A 21,522-nucleotide genomic window follows, 5' to 3' on the forward strand; every position below is an offset into this window, starting at 1 on the left:
CAGATGAAAAAAATGTTGACAGTATGAAAAGGCATCTTGTTTCTGGTATGTGAGTGTGCTGCAACAGAATGAAAATGGAAAGGAAGTTGTGAGGAGGCTGAGGGGATAAGCACCACTGCTGTCTTTATGGTGGAGCAGATGAAAGGAGGTTAGATGTCAATGTGCAGTATCTAACAGAAGTGCATAAACAAAATGCTGCTGGGATATCAGTGATCAAGGGTGGAATTCTCCCAACCAGCTTGCAGTGGGTTTGGTGACAGGCGGATGTGATGAGTCTGGCAAGAGCCAATAAGTCGGAAACCCATCATTGCAATTCTCCCAATGGTGCGTTAATGGCGATCACTCTTCCCGCTGGCACAAATTTTATTTGCATATCACAAGTGCTCATTAAAACAGCAGCCTGAATTTTAATCTTGCGTCACACCAGCGGGAATTTACATCGGCGGCAAACCCAATTGCTAATGAGTGGCAAGTACATGTCCACCCCAAACCTTTATGGAAAATGAAGAGATTCTAATACAAGTAATCACAGGTTTAACAACTCGTCTCTATAATCAAACGTATTGACCCAAATATCTGCTGGCTGTAACTTCAATAGGAGTCTACAGGAATGGCCAGAACCTAGTTGCACCCATGTTCATTACAGGGACCTTTGGGGACAGTGAGTGGAATTTAATGATCCTGCCATGAATTCTGAGGAAGGGGGCACTTGTTAGAGCAAGAGAGTGCCGGGTAGGTACCCTAAAGTCTTCCTGATTAATTCACAGCAGGAAGCTGTGTGAACAACCGTACCAGCCAAATGTTATTTGATGTCCTCAAGTGGGCAGTTAATGCCCACTTAAGGACCTCATGCTGCTGCTGCTGGTATTTAACCAGCGGCGGGCGGGGTGGGTGTCATCACATGGGAAACCCATGGGGGATTCCTTGTTCAAAGGCATTCAGTGCCTGACTGAAGGACCTGGCTTTGGGAAAAGAGGAAAGGCCTTTCAAAATCAGATAGGTATTTAATATGGCAGGCTATCACCAGTGGCAACATGAGGCCCTTTCTGACTTTCCAGACAACAGGTGAGATCCCCAAAGCCTAGCTTAAATTCGGACCTATATCTCTACCTGTCCAGGAACAGCAAAGCAACAAGACAGCCAGAGACTCCAAAGCCTGATTTTAGTGTTCTTGCAACTAATTCTAAAATGGGCAGCATGATGGCACAATGATTGGTACTGCTGCCCCACAGTGCCAGTGACCCGGGTTCAATTCCCGGCCTGGGTCACTGTCTGTGTGGAGTTTGCACGTTCTCCCCGTGTCTGCATGGGTTTCCCCCGGGTGCTCCGGTTTCCTCCTACAGTCTGAAACACGTGTTGGTTAGGTGCATTGGCCATGCTAGATTCTCCCTCTCGGCGATTTTCACAGTGACTTCATTGCAGTGTTAATGTAACCCTACTTGTGACACTAATAAATTAACTTTAATTCTCTAACAAGTGCACTATCAAGTGGCACTTACTCAGCACTAATCTGCTGACGGATGCTCAGTTTGGGTTCCGCCAGGATCACTCAGCTCCAAACACCATAACAGCCTTGGTTCAAACATGGATAAAAGAGCTGAATTCCAGAGGTGAGGTGAGTGTGACTGCCCTCGATATCAAGGTAGCATTTGACCGAGTATGGTTGTCTCTCAGAGAATGATGTCCAATGCCAGCAGTGCTGCAAGATATTGAACAAGAACTACCACGCAGACACCTCCTGTGCTTTTGAGGGAGTATTTCAATGTGATGGGTTTGTTCCTCCCTGTTCTTAACCAAAATCTGCGTTCTTGGGGCAAGACATCTCCAAGGAGGCCATGATTAACTAATTGTACTTCGCAAACAAACCTGCATTGGAGAGTTGCCTCTGATAACCCCAAATTGAATTGTGACTTTCAGTCAATCATACCAGTGTGCGCTCTGAGGTTGTACAATCAATTAAGTGGTCTGTACAAGGATGGAGCTGCGCATGACATGAGGGCAGAATGATCTGGAGATCCAGAGGCTGTTTCTCTGAAGGCTCCGTGTTCTTCAAACCTTAGAATGATCACACTCTCATCAGTGGAAACTAAAGGGCTTTCAGATCCCTGACATGTTTCAGGGTCCACAGAAGCTGCAAGGTTGGCTCCTCGGGGACAAGGGCTACCCACTGAGGAGGTGGCTGGTGGCGCCTGTGCGCAGGCCACAGAGCACAGCTGAGGCAAGGTACATTTTGGCTCATGCTGTAACTCGCACTCTGGTGGAGTAGATCATAAGGATGCTGAAGATAAAGTTCCAGTGCCTGGACCAGTCTGGTGGAGCCCTGCAATACAATCCGCAGATGGTGTAACACATCAGGGTCACTTGCTGCACCCTACACAACCTGGCACTGCAACAGGGGAAGGAACTACGGGAGGAGGAGATGGAGGAGTGGCACATTCCGATAAGGAGGACATCAAAGGAGATAAAGTCCTCGAGGGAGAGGATGTCAGCGACGAGGCAATAATGATGTCCACATGAAGCCGACAATCTTGGGATGTGCTCATTGCTGCCAGATTTATGGAACTTGATGAGGACATACCATGAGGGCATCCCATTATCTTTGTATGACGCTTGTGATCATTGATCTCCTGACTGACTGATGGCAGCGTGCACACTGTGTGATAAAGCTCCTGTCATGGGGATGCAGTGGTTGTACATTGTCCCTACATTGCAGGAGGTTGATGGCGACTTGGCAGTGGGGACAGTCCATAGATCCTCACAGAGCTTCTGTGAATAACTGATTCCTATCTGCCTAATGGCAACTCGCTTGCTCTCAATGACAAGGATCATATCATGACAGTGGGGAAAGTTTCACCTCTCCTGATCTAATGTCATCCTTCGTGAGCTGTACTTTTAAGGTTCAGTGCCACCAGAGGCTGAGGAATATGGCCAGCCACAGCTCAAAGATGCAGAGAGCACACATTGACAATGACTGGAATGAGTGACTCTAGCCCTGTACATTGTGGGAGACATCCTTATTCTCTACGAGAAATAGGCATGACTGGTGTGTTCAGTCACTCTGAAGGAACGCCGCCAATGTGCTGGATATCTTGCACAAAGCAGATGGAGGAAGTCCTGGAGTGAGGACCCTGCCTTTTTCTGGTACAAGAATCCAGTTTTCAGATTGGACCACAGTTCATCAGAACAAAGAGCCATAAAAAGTGGCACAGTAGTTAGCATTGTTGCTTCACAGCGCCATGGACTCGGGTTCAATTCTGGTCTTGGGTGATTATCTAAGTGGAGTTTGCACAATCTCCTTGTGTCTGCGTGGCTTTTCTCCGGGTGCTCCGGTTTCCTCCCACATCCAAAGATGTGCAGGTTAAGTTGATTGGCCATGTTAAATTCATAGAGTCGTAGAGGTTTACAGCATGGAAACGGGCCCTTTGGCCCAACTTGTTCATGCTGCTCAGTTTTTACCACTAAACTGGTCCCAATTGCCCGCACTTGGCCCATATCTCTCTATATCCATACCAAAGAACAAATAAAATTACAGCACAGGAACAGGCCCTTCGGCCCTCCAAGCCTGCACCGACCATGCTGCCCAACTTAAATGAAACCCCTGATCCTTCCAGGGACCATATCCCTCCATTCCCATCCTATTCATGTATTTGTCAAGACACCCCTTTAAAGTAACTATCGTATCTGCTTCCACTACCTCCCCCGGCAGCGAGTTCCAGGCACCCACCACCCTCTGTGTAAAAGACCTGCCTCGTACATCTCCTTTAAACCTTGCCCCTCGCACCTTAAACCCATGCCCCCTAGTAATTAACTCTTCCGCCCTGGGAAAAAGCTTCTGACTATCCACTCAGTCCACGCCTCTCATAATCTTATAGACTTCTATCAGGTCACCCCTCAAACTCCATCATTCCAGTGAGAACAAACCAAGTTTCTCCAACCTCTCCTCATAGCTAATGCCCTCCATATCAGGCAACATCCTGGTAAATCTTTTCTGTACCCTCTCCAAAGCCTCCACATCCTTCTAGTCATGTGGCGACCAGAATTGAACACTATATTCCAAGTGCGGCCTCACTAAGGTTCTATAAAGCTGCAACGTGACTTGCCAATTTTTAAACTCAATGCCCTGGCCGATGCAGGCAAGCATGTTATATGCCTTCTTGACTATCTTCTCCACCTGTATTGCCACTTTCAGTGACCTGTGTACCTCTACACCCAGATCCCTCTGCCTATCAATACTCTTAAGCGTTATGCCATTTACTGTATATTTCCTGTCCTTATTAGACCTTCCAAAATGCATTACCTCATATTTGTCCAGATTAAGCTCCATCTGCCATCTCTCTGCCCAAGCCTCCAACCGATTTATACCCTGCTGAATCCTCTGATGGTCCTCATCATTATCCGCAAATCCACCAACCTTTGTGTCATCCGCGAACTTGCCAATCAAACCAGTTACATTTTCCTCCAAATCATTTATATATATTACAAGCAGCAAACGTCCCAGCACTGATCCCTGAGGAACGCCACTTGTCACAACTCTCCATTCAGAAACGCATCCTTCCACTGCTACCCTCTGTCTTCTATGACCGAGCAAGTTTTGTATCCAACTTGCCAGCTCACCTCCGATCCCATGCGACTTCACCTTCTGCACCAGTCTGCCATGAAGGACCTTGTCAAAGGCCTTACTGAAGTCCATGTAGACAACATCCACTGCCCGACCCTCATCAATCATCTTCGTCACTTCCTCAAAAAACTCGATCAAGTTAGTGAGGTATGACCTCCCCTTCACAAAATCATGTTACCTCTCATTAATACGTCCACTTATTTCCACGTGGGAATAAATCCTGTCTCGAAGAATGCTCTCCAATACTTTCCCTTACCACTGATGTAAGGCTCACTGGCCTGTAATTACCTGGATTATTCTTGCTACCCTTCTTAAACAAAGGAACAACATTGGCTGTTCTCCAATCCTCTGGGACCTCCCCTGTACAGTAAGAAGCCTCACACCACCAGGTTAAAGTCCAACAGGTTTATTTGGTGCTGCCAAATAAACGTGTTGGACTTTAACCTGGTGTTGGGAGACTTCTTACTGTGCTTACCCCAGTCCAATGCCGGCATCTTCACATCATGACCTTCCCTGTAGCCAATGAGGATACAAAGATTTCTCTCAAGGCCCCTGCAATTTCCTCCCTTGCCTTTCTCAGTATTCTGGGGTATATCACATCAGGCCTTGGGGGCTGTCTACCTTAATGTTTCTCAAGAACCTCAATACTTCCTCCTTTTTGATCTCAACATGACTCAAACTATCTCCAGCACCGATCCCTGAGGCACACCGCTGGTCACAGGCCTCCAGTTTGAATACATAAGATAAAGGTACACTGAGTTGGGGGTAAAGTGTTAGCGTGGATTGAGGATTGGCTATCTAGCAGAGAGTCGGAATAAATGGATGCTTTTCCGGTTGGCAATCAGTGACTAGTGGCGTGCCGCAGGGATCGGTGCTGGGGCCTCAACTATTTACCATATACATAGGCGATCTGGAGGAGGGGACTGAGTGTAGGGTAACAAAGTTTGCGGATGACACAAAGATGAGTGGGAAAGTAAATTGCGTGGCGGACACAGAGAGTCTGCAGAGAGATTTGGATAGGCTAAGTGAGTGGGCAAGGATCTGGCAGATGGAGTATAACGTTGGTAAGTGTGAGGTTATCCACTTTGGAAGGAATAATAGTGAAATGGACTATTATTTAAACGGTGAAAAATTACAACATGCTACTGTGCAGAGGGACCTGGGGGTCCTTGTGCATGAATCACAAAAACTCAGTTTGCAGGTGCAGCAGGTGATCAAGAAGGCAAATGGAATGTTCGCCTTTATCGCGAGAGGGATGGAGTATAAAAGCAGGGAGGTCATGCTGCAACTGTACAGGGTACTGGTGAGGCCGCATCTAGAGTACTGTGTACAATTTTGGTCCCCTTATTTAAGAAAGGATATATTAGCTTTGGAGGGGGTACAGAAAAGGTTCACCAGGTTGATTCCGGAGATGACGGGGTTAGCTTATGAGGAGAGATTGAGTAGACTGGGCCTGTACTCATTGGAGTTTAGAAGGTTGAGGGGAGATCTTATAGAGACATATAAGATAATGAAGGGGCTAGACAGGGTAGAAGCAGCGAGGTTATTTTCACTTACAATGGAAACAAGAACTAGGGGGCATAGCCTCAAAATACAGGGGAGTCAATTTAGAACAGAGTTGAGGAGGAACTTCTTCTCCCAGAGTGTAGTGAATCTTTGGAATTCTCTGCCCAATGAAGCAGTAGAGGCTACCTCGTTAAATGTGTTTAAGTCACAGTTAGATAGATTTTTAACCATTAAGGGTTATGGGGAGCGGGCAGGTAAGTGGAACTGAACCCACTATCAGATCAGCCATGATCTTATTGAATGGCGGAGCAGGCTTGAGGGGCTAGATGGCCTACTCCTGCTCCTATTTCTTATGTTCTTATGTAACCCTCTACAACCACCCTCAGTCTTCTGTCATCAAGACAACGTTGTATTCAATTGGCTACCTCACCTCAGATCCTGTGAGATTTAACCTTATGCAACAATCTACCACGCGGTACCTTGTCAAAGGCCTTGCTAAAGTTCATGTAGACAATGTCGACTGCACTGCCCTCATCTCCCTTCTTGGTTACTCCTTCAAAAAACTCAATCAAATCATGATTTTCCACTCACAAAGCCATGCTGACTGTCCCTAATCAGTCCTTGCCTCTCTAAATGCCTGTAGATCCTGTCTCTCAGAATACCTTCTAACAACTTACCCAATACAGACGTTGGGCTCACTGGTCTGTAGTTCACAGGCTTTTCGCTGCAGCCCTTCTTAAACAAAGGCACAACATTTGCTACCCTCCACTCTTCAGGCACCTCACCTGTGCCTCTTAGTATCCAAAGACGTGTAGGTTAGGGGGATTAGTGGGGTAATTACGTGGTGTCATGGGGATAGGGCCTGGGTAAGATGCTCTGTCAGAGTGTCGGTGCAGACTCGATGGGCCAAATGGCCTCCTTCTGCATTGTAGGGATTCTATGGAAGCCAAATCAGAGAGCATGAATGCAATTCATGAAATTAGTGAGAGTGCATTTACGGATATGAACGTCATGTACAAGTGACAGGATGCCTGGCATGCGTGGATGGCGAGTGGAACTAGTGAGGTGATGAGAACACAACCCACAGGGATATAAACATGTGTGTGGGAGAGCGGGTGGTGGTAACCCTCAAGCTGGCAGTGAATGAGATGCCTGTGGATGTGTGACTGGTGTATGAGTTTAGAGTGATGAGAAAGGTGACTTACCCTGGCAGAATGGAGGAGATCATTCATCCTCTTCCTGGACTGGATGGCTGTCCTCTTCTGCAGGACATTAGCGCTGACCACAAGTGTTACCATCTCCCATGCTGGGTTGGTGACCTTGTTGGCTGGTTTTCTTCCCATGCGCAGGGAGAGGACATCATGTGGGCCTCTACTGCATCCAGGAGTCTCTCCAGGGAAGTATCCTAAAATTGGGCACGGATTTTCTGGCAGTTATCCCTTCCCGGTGACCTTCCAAGTGTGGTCGGTGGGACAGCCTTTAAATGTGGCACCCCAGAGATCGCAGGGCTGGTGAATCAGAGGCCAGTAATATATATAGAAGCCCTGGATGAAGATTTTTGGCACTAAGTGCTGCACTATACAGTGGTAAACACCGCCATTGCCGTCAGCAGACTCAGTGCCGCTTTTCTTGCTGCCATTGGCCTTCATTGATTTCTGGGAACACCTTGCCCAGAGTTCCAAGGCATACCAATATTATATAGCTCATAATTACAACTGCTGCATGCTGTTACTGCTTTATGTCCAGCTTTAAATTCAGTACTTTTACTTTCACAAAGGCTTTTTGAGTTCATCAACAGCCCCACTGCTCAACTATTCCACAGCCCACCCTCCAACCTTCAGCCAGCTGCTACAAATTTACTGGGTGTCCCCAATAACTATACTTCCTGATGTGACATGTGCCCTTGTCTCACTCAGCAATATTATAATTAGATGACCTTGCAATTTCTTATAGATCATGTTAAGGGCATTGAGCAGGTCAAAATTCTGCCTGGCTCCACTTCTGTCAGCAGATAATGGGGCCCAGAATTTTTGTGGGGGGCAGGTTCTTGAGTGTAGCTTGACAGCAAAGAAAGTTGGCTTGTTTGAGCAGCTCCATCAGAACTGAATTTAAGAGGACAGCAAAAACTAGGCGCAATTACCATGCGACCAGAGAAATGGGACTGAAAATCTGGTCTGAAGTTAAAGTACTATATTCAGGTTTATTGAATTTATAAATTGTAATGATATGCAATATCGCATTAAGGTAAGCAGTGCTGTAATTTGCTGAGTTCTTAACACACGTCATGCACAGCACAGTGATCAATCTGCTATCTATTGTTTGGTAACAAAGCCACCACATGGGTCTTAAATCAGTTGATAGTTTAAAAATAAACACTAATAGCCACAGGGTTCCATGATAACCTGGCAGATTATCATATTCAATTCTATTTGAAGGAGGCAGGGATGCGAAATAAGATTCATGTATTCCAAATTTTACACAGACCTTTCAGGTCAACTTTCCAACTTTTTCTTTCTGACAGTAGTTTCAATAAAAAGCTATCACGGCTAAATCCAGCCATGTATTTAAATACTCATATATCCTGGTCTTTGCCAGAAAATGAAAATTCTTTGTAACAGACGGGTAGATTTATTGCCACAAACCTAACAACAGAATATTTTAGGCCTAGGTTTAATTGAAAAAAACACATCTCAGCTATTTTCCCCTTTTTTCTGTGAAGTTTCAGCATTTCTGCGTTATTTTTAAGTTCAGGCATTTCCTGATATTCCTGTGAAGCAATGGGCCCTATTTCACCATTTTGATTCTAAGTGCTGGGCAGATTTGAATTTGGGAATGTTTCAGATCCAACTTTTAGAGCCATTCTCAGGCGCCCCCATACGCACTCTGCCTGCAAAAATATCAGCGATTCCGAATCGCGCTGAGAAACGTGTGGGCGGGGCTTAACTCACCCAAAGCCCTGCAGCTCCGATCGACGGCTCCAACTGTGCACGCGCAGAAAAAAAAATGATAGAATGCTGCTCCCCTGCCACAACACTCCCGGGTCGGATAATGCCTCCCCCTGTCCCCCACAGACATTGCCCCACCCCCACAATATTACTGATCCCCTTATCCCCCCAACCCCCGCCACCCAGACCGATCACGGGCCCTTCCCCTCCACTGATCTCAGGCAGAGTGCCAGTGGACCCACCTCTCCCCCTCATCCCCCCCACCAATCTCAAGCAGAGAGCCATCGGATGCTCGCCACTTACCACCTCATTAACCTCATCCAAATGCATTTAATTGGCCGCCGCTCCCATTTCGGGCGTGGTCCCGATTGCAGCCATTTTCAGGCCTTGGTAAAGGGGGACCAGCGAGGAGGCGGGTGCAGATCGCGCTACTCGCCTCACGTCTGACTTTACCAAGTTTTTGCGCCTGAAAACGGGCGCAATGTGATGGTAAAATCGGGCCCAATAAGTATAGCATTCTTTTAGGAGACCATCAGAGAAATATCTTTATACTCTTACAACAAAATTTGATATTAAGGATGGTGAAAACATGCAAGCACAGAATCTATGGCTGGGAGTCTCCCAGCCCGCTGAGCTACTTGAGTGGTGCAGTGGGCCGGGGGTCTATAGCGAGGTTCATGGCCGGCATTACACTAGTCGCAAGTCTCCCGGGCGCTTTTTTTCAGCGTAACCATTTTGAAATGAGGATTTCAATGATCATATTGAAGTGAGAATTTCATCGGGGGGGGGTCCAAGGTTGGGGGTCAGACATAGGAGCTGGTCCGGAGAGGTCTGGGAGGCCAGTGATCAGGATGCCGACAATGGCGGGGCCAGTGCGCATGTGTGGATCTCCGCACTGACAGATTGGCACATGCGCACTGCACCATGCTACCGGCCTCTCGGGTGGGATGAGGTCCCACCCCCTGTTTACCAGAGTGAATCCTGCTGAGGCATTCTACAATGCTCAGGGTGTCGGAGATTTGCTCTGGTTCGTACGCCCAAAAAAAACAGGCGGGAAATACTCCTGTTTTCCCGCACATTGGACACTTAGATTTTTTGGGGGAGAATCCCAGCCTATAACTTCAATGAAAATATCTATCACAAAAGTATCCGTTGTTCTTGGATTACTAAATTCATTCGAATTAGTTGCTATCTACAACATTTTTGTTTGGGAAATGTAAAATGATATTTTCAAACACTTGGATTACCTGTTTGAATACAAATGGCAGCTTCTTTTTCTGTCTTTAGTTGCTTGTAGATTTTATGAGCAATATATCCTCTCCAGGCTAAAAAGAAACAAATGAATACTGAGCCAGGGATTGGAAAGTATAAATTGTGTTTCATTCAAAATTCTTCAAAACAATCTTGCTGGCATGTGCTCTGCCAGAATTTGTACAAAAGTTAGAAGATGTACTTGAAAATAGGTGTTTTCTTTTCTCCAGAAAGCAATTTTTATTCTTGGGATTCTTTATTCTTTTCAGTTTGTTTGCAGGAAATATTGGTTAGATCACAGCGTATAAATTGACTGGCATATTCCTGACCCCCAAAATTATGTTGTTGTATATATTTGACCTACAAGTCAACCATGACATGCTATACTTGCATTAGTAGTCAGCCTCAATGTTTCACCCCACAAGTGGATGATTTACTTACCTTGTAGTACCTTATAGCTGGGTACAAGGGATCAAGCAGGCTATATGGGCTGTGTTGTCAAGTGCGTCGGAGTTTAAGACATGTCCACACAGAACAGACCACAAATAGTGAATGGCAAAGATTGTTGAATCTTTCAACAAAATCAACGAAGTTGATTTCAAGCTAAAATGTGTAGCATTTGCTAATTTGTCAAATAACTATGTGAAAGACTATGAGAATGAAAGAAGAAGGAATCTCCCTTGAGGATGATAGGAGCAATGCACCATGAGAACATGGATAATTGCAAGGCTCTAGTTCATAATTCATATGTTTTAGAAAACAACTTCTAGCTTTAGGAATTAAAGTTTGAACTGCAGAAAAATTAGGGCACCTGGTTAAGAAACTGAAACATCCAAGTGAATGCAATTCAGATAAGCCTGGGTCTAATTGATCTATATTTATCTTACAAAGTCAAAGCTGATAGTGGAAAAAAACTTAAAGAATGGGTGAACATTTCTGGACCTCTGGGTAAAGCCAAGGTGTCCACAGTGTTTTCACAATAGAAGAAGCCTAAAGCTGGTAATTCTAGGAAAAAGAATCATAATCTCTATTAGGAATATAAATTATTCAAATGGGTTGCAAAATTGAAGAGTAGCTTTGAAGATAAAATGATTCACTGGCTGGAGGATTTGCTCTAGCTGGCAGCTAGTGGAAGAAATCTACAGTGGTCCTCACAGAGCCTTGTGGCAAAAATCAGTCAGCAGTGTGAGCTTGGAAAGCTGTGGGAAAGCAGTTGGATATGTGCTGGCCAAAACAAGGAATTGTCATGCAGTCATAAAGTAATAGGAGCAGGGTTGCGTAGCCAAAAAGCTAATGGAAGGACCCCCATAGAGTCATATCTCAGGAAAATGAAAGTATGCTGTGACATACCTATTGGGTTGGTCTCAGGAAAAGTGAATGAACCTTCAAAAATTTGTAAGAAGGGGGATTCTACAGGGGAAGTAAAAAGTAGAACTGAGTTTATAGCAGAAGTCTTTATATCTAGGGTGTTACATTAGTGGTGCATGCGTTATTTTATTTCTCCTTGTATATAAAGTTTGTTTTTATTTTAAAATGTGAAACCCTGTGGCATAATTTTGTTGGCCAATGGCTGGGGATTCGGATATCTTATTTTAATGTTAACAATCCCTATATGAATCATAATACATGTATTGGAATAGCTCCTTGGAAAGTGTCAGAACACTTACATTGCCACCAGAAATATAATGCAAGTACACTCAATTAAATGGGAAATATCAAATCCTGAATCCAACAAAGATTCCAAAACAACGGGTAGTTGGTGTAGAACATGCTGTCCAATGCCCAGTCTATGGGTCATAACCTGGCCTCCTGTATCTGATCCTCATCCATCTGGCCTCCTGTATCTGATCCTCAAACTCACTGCTCAAACTGCAAGTAAGTTGAGTGAAAGATTTGGAAGGAACTGCTCATCCAACCACAGGCCATTTCTCTCCACGCTTGCTGCTAATAGGCTCACTGATGAGCAGTTGCAGGCAACTTCAAAAGAGCAAAGTGCTTTTTACTTCATCTTTTGTGTAAGCATTGTCATTAGGAACAATGGGGGGTACTTGAGATACAGTGAAGTGTGAAGGAAAAGGTAAATAAACACAGCTGAATGGAGATTGAGTAGAAAACTATTAAGCTGTCAATCAAATGAGATTTAAAAGGACTGGGCTGAAATTGAATTGAAAGGTTTTCAAATGGTTGGAAGATATTTCAAAGACTGAGCTTCCTAGGAAGTCTCATTCCTAGAATAGAATAAAATAGGGCTAAGTGAACAGCTGTGGAGAAAGAAACATCCCCTAGTGAAAGTAACATTGCTTTGTAAGAAGACTTCAAAGGGGTCTGCTCACACTTGCAGCTTCGAAGAGACAGAAAAGGAAATCTCTGGTGCAGAATGGAGTGCTGCTGTGATTTAGGTTCAATGTATAAGTCGACTCCTGCTTTTGGAATGATTTTGAGGCTTCAAAGGTCGACTTATACGCTGTGATCTATGGTATTCAATTCCTTAAATGTCTTGGATGTGTAAATAATGTATATGTTCAAGTTCCTTTGTTCTTCCAATTTCTCGGGCTCAATAAATATATACCTTTGACTTATTATTAGCATCCGCTGTGTTTATGGGCATTTACAAAACCTTCAACTTGCTCATTTTTACAAGCAATGTAAGGCTTAACTGACAAGGAATAAATTTGTCCCTCTTAGACATTTTCTTCAAATAGAACATTAGGTGTTAATTTGATCAGGGAGCATTCAAATGATCTTGCCAGTAGTTTGGATGCAAAACTGCATTCAAAATCCTGGAATTAATCTTGCAATCATCAGTGGATGCAGGTACACTGTAAATCATTCAGTAAGAGTATTATGCTTGTTTATCTCCAATTCTGGATTGGCTGACCTGTGACTAAGATAGTTATGGGACCAATATTAATCATATGATGCAATGTATAATTTGCAACTGTGTACAAGTTGTGGGGTACAAAATGCTATTTTAGATAAAGATATTATAATCATGGAACTCCACTTGACATAAACATAAACATTTAAACTGCTTATGAGTATGATGAGCCAGGTTGGGCTATGTAAAAAACAAAATGTTTTGTAAATTTGATGCATGCTGCCAACTACTATCCATAGAAGATGATACATTGTTGAGGAAGTTGGTCTTGTTTTCTTTGGAACAGGGAACACATTGGGGTAATTATCCAAGTATGTGCTGGTAGCCCTTTCAGCCACAACAGCAGGTCATTAAATCTATTTCAGCGCTAGATATCCTGTTTCCTTGCATCAGCACATGGCCCAATCTATGCTGGAAATGCTGAATAAATATCAGAAACAGCCTGCATTTATATAGTGCCTTTCATGTGGTAAGTATTTTAAGCTAACTTAACAGGACTGAATAACAGGCAGAAAACAGAGAATAAGAATAAACAGATCATTCTAGTGCTGGCAGGCTGTGGCTAGTAGGGTACCCTAAAGATCCCCAGATCCCTTGGACCCAGCTGTTCACAATATATATCAATGTATGGATGTGGGGATCAAATGTAATATTTCCAACTTTGTGGATATAGAAAGCTAGATGGGAATGTGTTTTGTGAGGAAGATGTAAAGCGGCTATGGAAGGATTTGGACAGTTTTAGTGTGTGGGCAAGGACATGGCAGAGGAAATCTGATGTGGGAAAATGTGAGGCAATCAACTTCGTAAGAAGGAACCAATGTGCAGATTATTTCCTAATGGTAAGAAATTATAAAGAGTAGACGTACAAAGGTGACCTTGTCCATAGGTCACTGAAGGCTAACATTTAGGTGTAGCAAAGTATTAGAAAGGCTAATGGAATATTACCCCTTATCACAAGAGGATGTGAGTACAGGAGTAGTGAGGTCTTGCTTCAATTGTATAGAAGCTTAGTTAGAGCTGGAGTACTGTGTGGAGTTTTGGTTCCCTTACCTCAGAAAGGATATTATTACCATAGAGGGAGCACAACGAAGGTTCACCAGATTGTTCTGGGGGTGGCGGAACTGCAGTGTTATTAGTGGCCCTACAATGACAGGCACCCTGGTGTGCCATGGACAATGCATACTCATCTGGTCCATTGGGAAGGAGGTCTTCTCCCAGGAAACTGCAGATGTTTGCAGCCTGAGACTCCTGACAGACAAATGCTCAAACATGTTGAGAGATGAATTTCTGCCTAAAGACACTGTGTTCAGGGTCTCACTTCCTTCCAGTTGGTTTTCTCCCACTGCTTTCCATTCTGTCCCACCACCCCTTCCCAGTACGTAATCATCACATTTCTATCATTTTTCAGTTCTGCAGAAGGATCATATGGACTCAAAACATTAACTATGTTTCTCTCTCCATAGCTGCTGCTAGACCTACTGAGTTTATCCAGCATTTTCTGTTATCTGTTTCCAGACCCTACTTGAAATTCAGCAGCACCTCATCAGGCATTTTGCAGGTTTGTATTATCAGTAGGCCTCAAAGAGAATACTTCAGGTCACCTTGTTTGTTCTTAAGTTGCCTAAGTATGGAGCCAGGTGCAGCAGCAGTGATCCTTTCATCTCTATCTCAACACTGGAAAGCTGCCAGCCACCACTCTCCTATCTGTTTTCCCTCCCAGATGTACCTGAAGGCTACTGATAGAAACACATCCATCCCAAATTGGTCTGGAGCACTCCAGCACGATGCCTCTGAACACCTGATTGGCTTCTGTAACTTTCCAGAATTATGTCAATAAGACCTAATGCTCAATTTTGGTTGAGCCTCAGTACTGCTGTTTATGGTGTGGCCATCCAGAAATCAACCGAAACCAATTTCCCACCCCCTCCAATTCCTTTCTCCAGGTCATTAATATAAATGGTGTCTATATGCACTCGCCTGCTCAGTTTGCCACCTAAAGCAGGCAGAGCAGCTGACCAGAAGGCAAAAGCATCACTTCAGGCGGCAGGAGGCTGCTGGAGGAATGAAATGCTTTCTGCCACTCAAGTAAGTCATACACGTAAGTTTATCGTGTCCAGACACAGCAGATTTATACTATCCTTGTTCCTCCAGGCCCAAAAAATAAAGTATAAAAAACATTATCTGTTGGGTCTTTCTCTTATCTGAGATCCTCCAATTATTTTGACCTTGAGGGAAGTCTTAGCTTCTTCACTCAAGCCATGAGTTGAAGGAACAGTCACAGAGTGATGATATCATTGTACCCCAACCTGAATATTTGAAGGAGAATCTCATCAGTTTTTGGGTGGAATTAAAATAAAAGATATCAGGAACATACTTAGGCACCGATGGGCAGATCTTTCAGCAATTTTAACTGTTCAACCATCCTGTTTCTGCTGATGATTTGTGTTAAAATTATCCCTTTAATATGTATAATGTTTGGTAAATATAAACTAGTAAAATTGTGCTTCAAAATGCATGAATCTAGATATTCTTAATTTCACTTCCAAAGCACTCCTCTATTAATTAGCAAAATGTTGTGCATACCTGACTGGATGACGATGGCACTGCTTTGTTTTTTTGCTTGTGCTTTCTTGTATCTCCTGGCTCCCAGCCAGCCTTTGATGTGGGCTTGAATAACCACAATGCTGGCAATGACTTCTCTGAGCAGCAAATTTAACTGTTCTACTTGATAATACTTGAGAAACACCTACAGGAAACAAGTTATCAGCTTTGAAACTTATATAATTTACATAATCATTAATTAAATATAAAAGCATATTATATTTCACAGAGTTCTTTTGTGGATGTGTTATTGGAGACAGTAAACAATTACTTACATGCATTTTTTTTTAATAAGCACCATTAACACTATGTATATCGTATAGCTTTATAAAGGGTATAAACTCAGCTGTAGAAAAAAATCAAACTTTTGCTGACATCGAGTACTAAATACAGATTAATAATTTTTTGATATAACCCTAAAGCACAACGTTTGTTTCACATGTACACTAAAGACACTGTTGCCAAGTTATCTGACATCAGTTACTGGATGAACAGAATTTAGATCAGCATTTGAAATGCCATAGCATCCAAGGCTATGGACCAAGTGTTGGAAAATGGGATTAGAATAGATAGGTGCTTGATGACCGGCACAGACACAATGGGCCAAAGGGCCTCTTTTTGTGCTGTAAAACTCTATGACTCTATCCATGCCATTACTAAGACTGCCTTATTTCCACCTCCATAACATTGACTGACTTAACCCCCATCTCAACTCATTTGTTGTTAAAACTCTCATTCATGCCTTTGTTGTCTCTAATTCAACTATTCCAACACACTTCTGGCTGGTCTCACACTTTCTATCCTCCATAAATTTGAGGTCATTCAAAACTCTGCTATACATGTCTTAACTTGCAGCAAGACCCATTGCCCGCTTAGCCCAATGCTCACTGATCTATACTGTCCCCTAGTCAAGCAAAGTCTTGATTTATAAGTTCTTATCTTTGTTTTCAAACACTTCCCTCACTCTGTAATCTCCTCCAAACCAGCAATCCTCTGATATATCAATGCTAATTTAATTCTGGCCTTTTGTTCATTCCCAGTTTTTTATTCTTTCATGGGATGTGGGCATGTTGCCCATCCTTCATTGCTGTTAAACTGAGTGGCTTGCTAGGCCACTTCAGAGGGCAGTTAAGATGGCAAATTTCCTTCCCTAATGGACATTAGTGAACCAGATGGATTTTCACAACAATCAATAATAGCTTCATTACTGAGACTAGGAATTTAGGGGGCGATTCTCCCAAAGTGCTGAATTAGTGTGAAAACTTTTCTAGATCATGCCTGTTTTCTCAGTTCAACTTCACACTTGAATCTCCGCACTCTGTGCACTGCAGAGCTCACAATCGTGAATCTCATAAAAAACCCAGGGGCGGGGCCTATTCGCGCCAGACAGCTCTGGAATTCTGCGCATGCACAGTGGCCCCGATCTGTCAGTTTCCCCGTTTGCTGGCCAGCTCGAGACCCCCGCAGTGCTGCCCCACCAGCTCCCCCACGGCCTGATTGCGGCCCCTACAACAATTCCCAGGCCAGCCTTGACCACCCCCCGTCCTGGACTGCCTGATGTCCAGCCCCTCCGCAGCCAGCAGTGGCGATCCCCCCTTCCCCCCCCCGGAAGGCAGGCCACTCCCTGGCAGACCACTACCCCCCCCCCCGGCCCGCCCCAATCGCTGCCCTTCCTCCATCCCAGACCAATCGCCATGCAGAGTGGTAGCAGGACCCCCTACCCCCACCGATCACCCCTAGGCTCTGCCCACAGTAGGCCCCGCGTCCTTGGCACTGCCCGATGCCCAGAGGGCAGTGCCAAGGTGTCCCCTGGAATTGGGCACTTTGCCTCTTGGGCAGTGCCAGGGGGCACAGGCTGGCACTGCCAGGATGCCCTGATTGCCCCCCCCCTTCAGTCCAGCGGGGTCTCTCGCTAGTTCCCCGAACGTGAGGAGCTACTCTAAACCCGCCGGAATGAAATACTCCTGGCGGGGTGGGAGATTCAAATGGGACCAGCAAGTTCCCAATAATGAAATGCTAAACATATTTAAACTACATGAAAAAAAGATTCAAGTGATTTACCTGTCTTCCCGCCGATTTCCAGCAGCGTGGTCTGGACTTCGACTGTTCTCCGGCTCTGGGAGATGCGCATGCATTCCCGGCGCATGCCCAAATCCCGGAAAAAGGCCGATGACACGCATCTGCCAGCCGGCCCGCTAGAAAAGTTGCGGGGCGCGATGGGAGAATCGCCCCCTTAAATTCTACCAGCTGCCATGGTGGGATGTGAACCTGACTTCAGAGCATTAGTCTGGGCCTCTGGGATACTAGTCTAGTGACATTACCAGCAGTCCAGTGCCAGGTCAAATTGCTTCACCATTAGTGATCATGTCTTCAGTTGCATCAGCACCAAGTTCCAGAATATCCTTTCAATGCCTCTACTCCTCTTTGCCTCTCTCTTCTCCTTTAAGACACTCCTTAAAACCTACCTCTACGGCCAAGCTTTTCGTCATATGACCATATTTCTCCTCAAGTATACTCGGTGTCATACTTAGTTTTATAATGCTCCTGTGAAGTACCCTGGATGTTTCCTTATGTTAAAGGTGCTATATAAATAGATGTTGCCGTTATTGGATACAATGATACGTTTTATTATTTTGCATCAAAATTGATCATGATGTTTTGAGGTTGTTTGTTCATCATTTGTGTAGCAATCGCTACAGAAAATGAAACAAACATATTTGTCCAGATATTAAAAATATGCATTTCTTAATTCTACTTATTAAATTACAGATAGATCAAATATTGCAAGTGCACAATGCATAATTACAAAGAACAAAGAACAGTACAGCACAGCAAACAGGCCCTTCGGCCCTCCAAGCCTGTGCCGCTCCTTGGTCCAACTAGACCAATCGTTTGTATCCCTCAATTCCCAGGCTGCTCATGTGACTATCCAGGTAAGTCTTAAACGATGTCAGCGTGCCTGCCTCCACCACCCTACTTGGCAAAGAGGAACAAAGAACAGTACAGCACAGGAAACAGGCCCTTCGGCCCTCCAAGCCTGTGCCGCTCCATGGTCCAACTAGACCAATCGTTTGTATCCCTCCATTCCCAGGCTGCTCATGTGACTATCCAGGTAAGTCTTAAACGATGTCAGCGTGCCTGCCTCCACCACCCTACTTGGCAGCGCATTCCAGGCCCCCACCACCCTCTGTGTAAAAAACGTCCCTCTGATATCTGAGTTATACTTCACCCCTCTCACCTTGAGCCCGTGACCCCTCGTGATCGTCACCTCCGACCTGGGAAAAAGCTTCCCACTGTTCACCCTATCTATACCCTTCATAATCTTGTATACCTCTATTAGATCTCCCCTCATTCTCCGTCTTTCCAAGGAGAACAACCCCAGTCTACCCAATCTCTCCTCATAGCTAAGACCCTCCATACCAGGCAACATCCTGGTAAACCTTCTCTGCACTCTCTCCAATGCCTCCACGTCCTTCTGGTAGTGCGGCGACCAGAACTGGACGCAGTACTCCAAATGTGGCCTAACCAGCGTTCTATACAGCTGCATCATCAGACTCCAGCTTTTATACTCTATACCCCGTCCTATAAAGGCAAGCATACCATATGCCTTCTTCACCACCTTCTCTACCTGTGTTGCCACCTTCAAGGATTTGTGGACTTGCACACCTAGGTCCCTCTGTGTTTCTATACTCCTGATGACTCTGCCATTTATTGTATAACTCCTCCCTACATTATTTCTTCCAAAATGCATCACTTCGCATTTATCCGGATTAAATTCCATCTGCCACCTCTCCGCCCAATTTTCCAGCCTATCTATATCCTGCTGTATTGCCCGACAATGCTCTTCGCTATCCGCAATTCCAGCCTAAAAGTCTGAAAGAACGTTCACTTCAAAATGTTATTATACCTTAAAATATGATTTTCTTGTCCTGACAAATAAACTGAAACTATAAGGGCAAGGAAGAATTTGCAATTATGCATTCGTCTCATGGCTAGGGGTTTTGGCTATATCTGGGAGAGGGGGAAAGGTGGTGAGAAGAAGGCGGGCCGCATTCTGGCATGGTTAGAATGCTGTTCCATTTCACGTGGATGCGGAAATTCAAGTCAGTCAAGGGAGGTTCTGGGCAGATCTTTTGTCCACCACCTCCATAGCAGGGTGGGGGTAGTGACACTCTCTACATTCTTGAAGTGCGGTTTTCAAAAGGTAATCGATCATGAAAGGGGTCAGAATTTTGAGAGAAACGTGGAACAAAAAAAATGTGTCGTTGATGTGTTTATTAAGGTGCAGTTTTATTTTCTTTGTATGGCCTTGTCATATAATGTTACATCAGAAGACCAATTATATGTGCAATACCTTTGCAATATGCACATCGTTATCTGCAACATAATTGAATCTCTTCAATAACATTTCTGCCCTTGCACTGTAAGTCAGAAATGGCATCCTCTTGTTATTGACTGTAACCATGATACATCATGATTGTTGCCTATTGCCACTTTGAAACTTTCCAGAGAAATTGGAATGGGAAGAAGGTGATGGTGAGAAGAGGTCAGGCCCTGCTAAGAAAGGAGGGAGAGATAAAGACCCAGGCCCTTCTGGATAAGTAGAGGTGAATGTTTGGTTTATTCAAGGGTTTCAACATGCTACTTTTGTCAGAAGAAAGGGCATGTGAAGGCTGAATGTTGGATACTCCATCATCATGCTACAGATCCAGAGCTGCTTCCCTCTATCTGTTGCAGCCTTTGTGTGGGCAAGTCACCTTCTCCTCTGCAGCACCCCCCCCCCCCCCTCTCCTTGCCTGTGGCAACTGTCTGACAAATCGAAGAACTCATCAAAACATCTCCAAAAGTACTCCAGAGTACTTGTAAAGACTTTGCAATAGAAAGAGTTCCAAAAAATTAACTTATTTGCAATCAGGGTGCCCAGCCCTTTAAATACATTACTGCAGGGCCCATCTTCACGCTTGGTTTTTTCTTTAAATAAATAACCCAAATGCTGCCTGGACGTTCGCTGTCCAAAATTTGGAATCCTGACCTCTCACCAGTCTTTGGGTTGTGCAACGTTAGGATAAACATATTAGAGCCTTCCGGCTCACACATGTGACACACCCTGCATGCACCCTTATCCTGACAGAACATCAAGCAAGCTGCATCAGACGAGTCAGAAGAGTGCAGAGGACACCGGTAGAACAAGGCACGACTTCCGTTATACTGCGACAGGTGGTGCCATGACATACAATTTCTTGCCCTTAGTCCTTAAATCTTTTTCTCAAAGGTAAGGCAAGCCAAATAATTCTGTACTCTACCACTAAGGATTTGATTTGATTTATTATTGTCACATGTATTAACATATAGTGAAAAGTATTGTTTCTTGCGCGCTATACAGACAAAACATACCGTTCATAGAGAAGGAAACGAGAGAGTGCAAAATGTAGTGTTACAGTTATAGCTAGGGTGTAGAGAAAGATCAACTTAATGCAAGGTAAGTCCATTCAAAAGTCAGACAGCAGCAGGGTAGAAGCTGTTCTTGAGTTGGTTGGTACGTGACCTTAGACTTTTGTATCTTTTTCCTGAAGGAAGAAGGTGGAAGAGAGAATGTCTGGGGTCCGTGGGGTCCTTAATTATGCTGGCTGCTTTGCCAAGGCAACGGGAAGTGTAGACAGAGTCAATGGATGGGAGGCTGGTTTGCGTGATGGATTGGGCTACATTCACAACCTTTTGTAGTT

At 44.5% G+C, this 21,522-nt stretch overlaps 1 protein-coding gene across 1 annotated transcript in view; it reads right to left on the reverse strand.

Annotated features, from left to right (window-relative positions):
- The window catches only part of myo3b (myosin IIIB), a 548,412-nt gene that overhangs the window by 140,608 nt on the left and 386,282 nt on the right, over positions 1-21,522 (reverse strand). Inside the window, exons 25-26 of the mRNA XM_078227705.1 lie at positions 15,782-15,944; positions 10,317-10,394 (exon numbers count right to left, since the gene is read on the reverse strand). Of these exons, the coding sequence (XP_078083831.1) occupies positions 10,317-10,394; positions 15,782-15,944 (241 nt within the window). The remainder of the gene's footprint in view (positions 1-10,316; positions 10,395-15,781; positions 15,945-21,522) is intronic.

Source organism: Mustelus asterias, chromosome 14 (assembly GCF_964213995.1).
Source record: "Mustelus asterias chromosome 14, sMusAst1.hap1.1, whole genome shotgun sequence".
Lineage (NCBI taxonomy): Eukaryota > Metazoa > Chordata > Chondrichthyes > Carcharhiniformes > Triakidae > Mustelus > Mustelus asterias.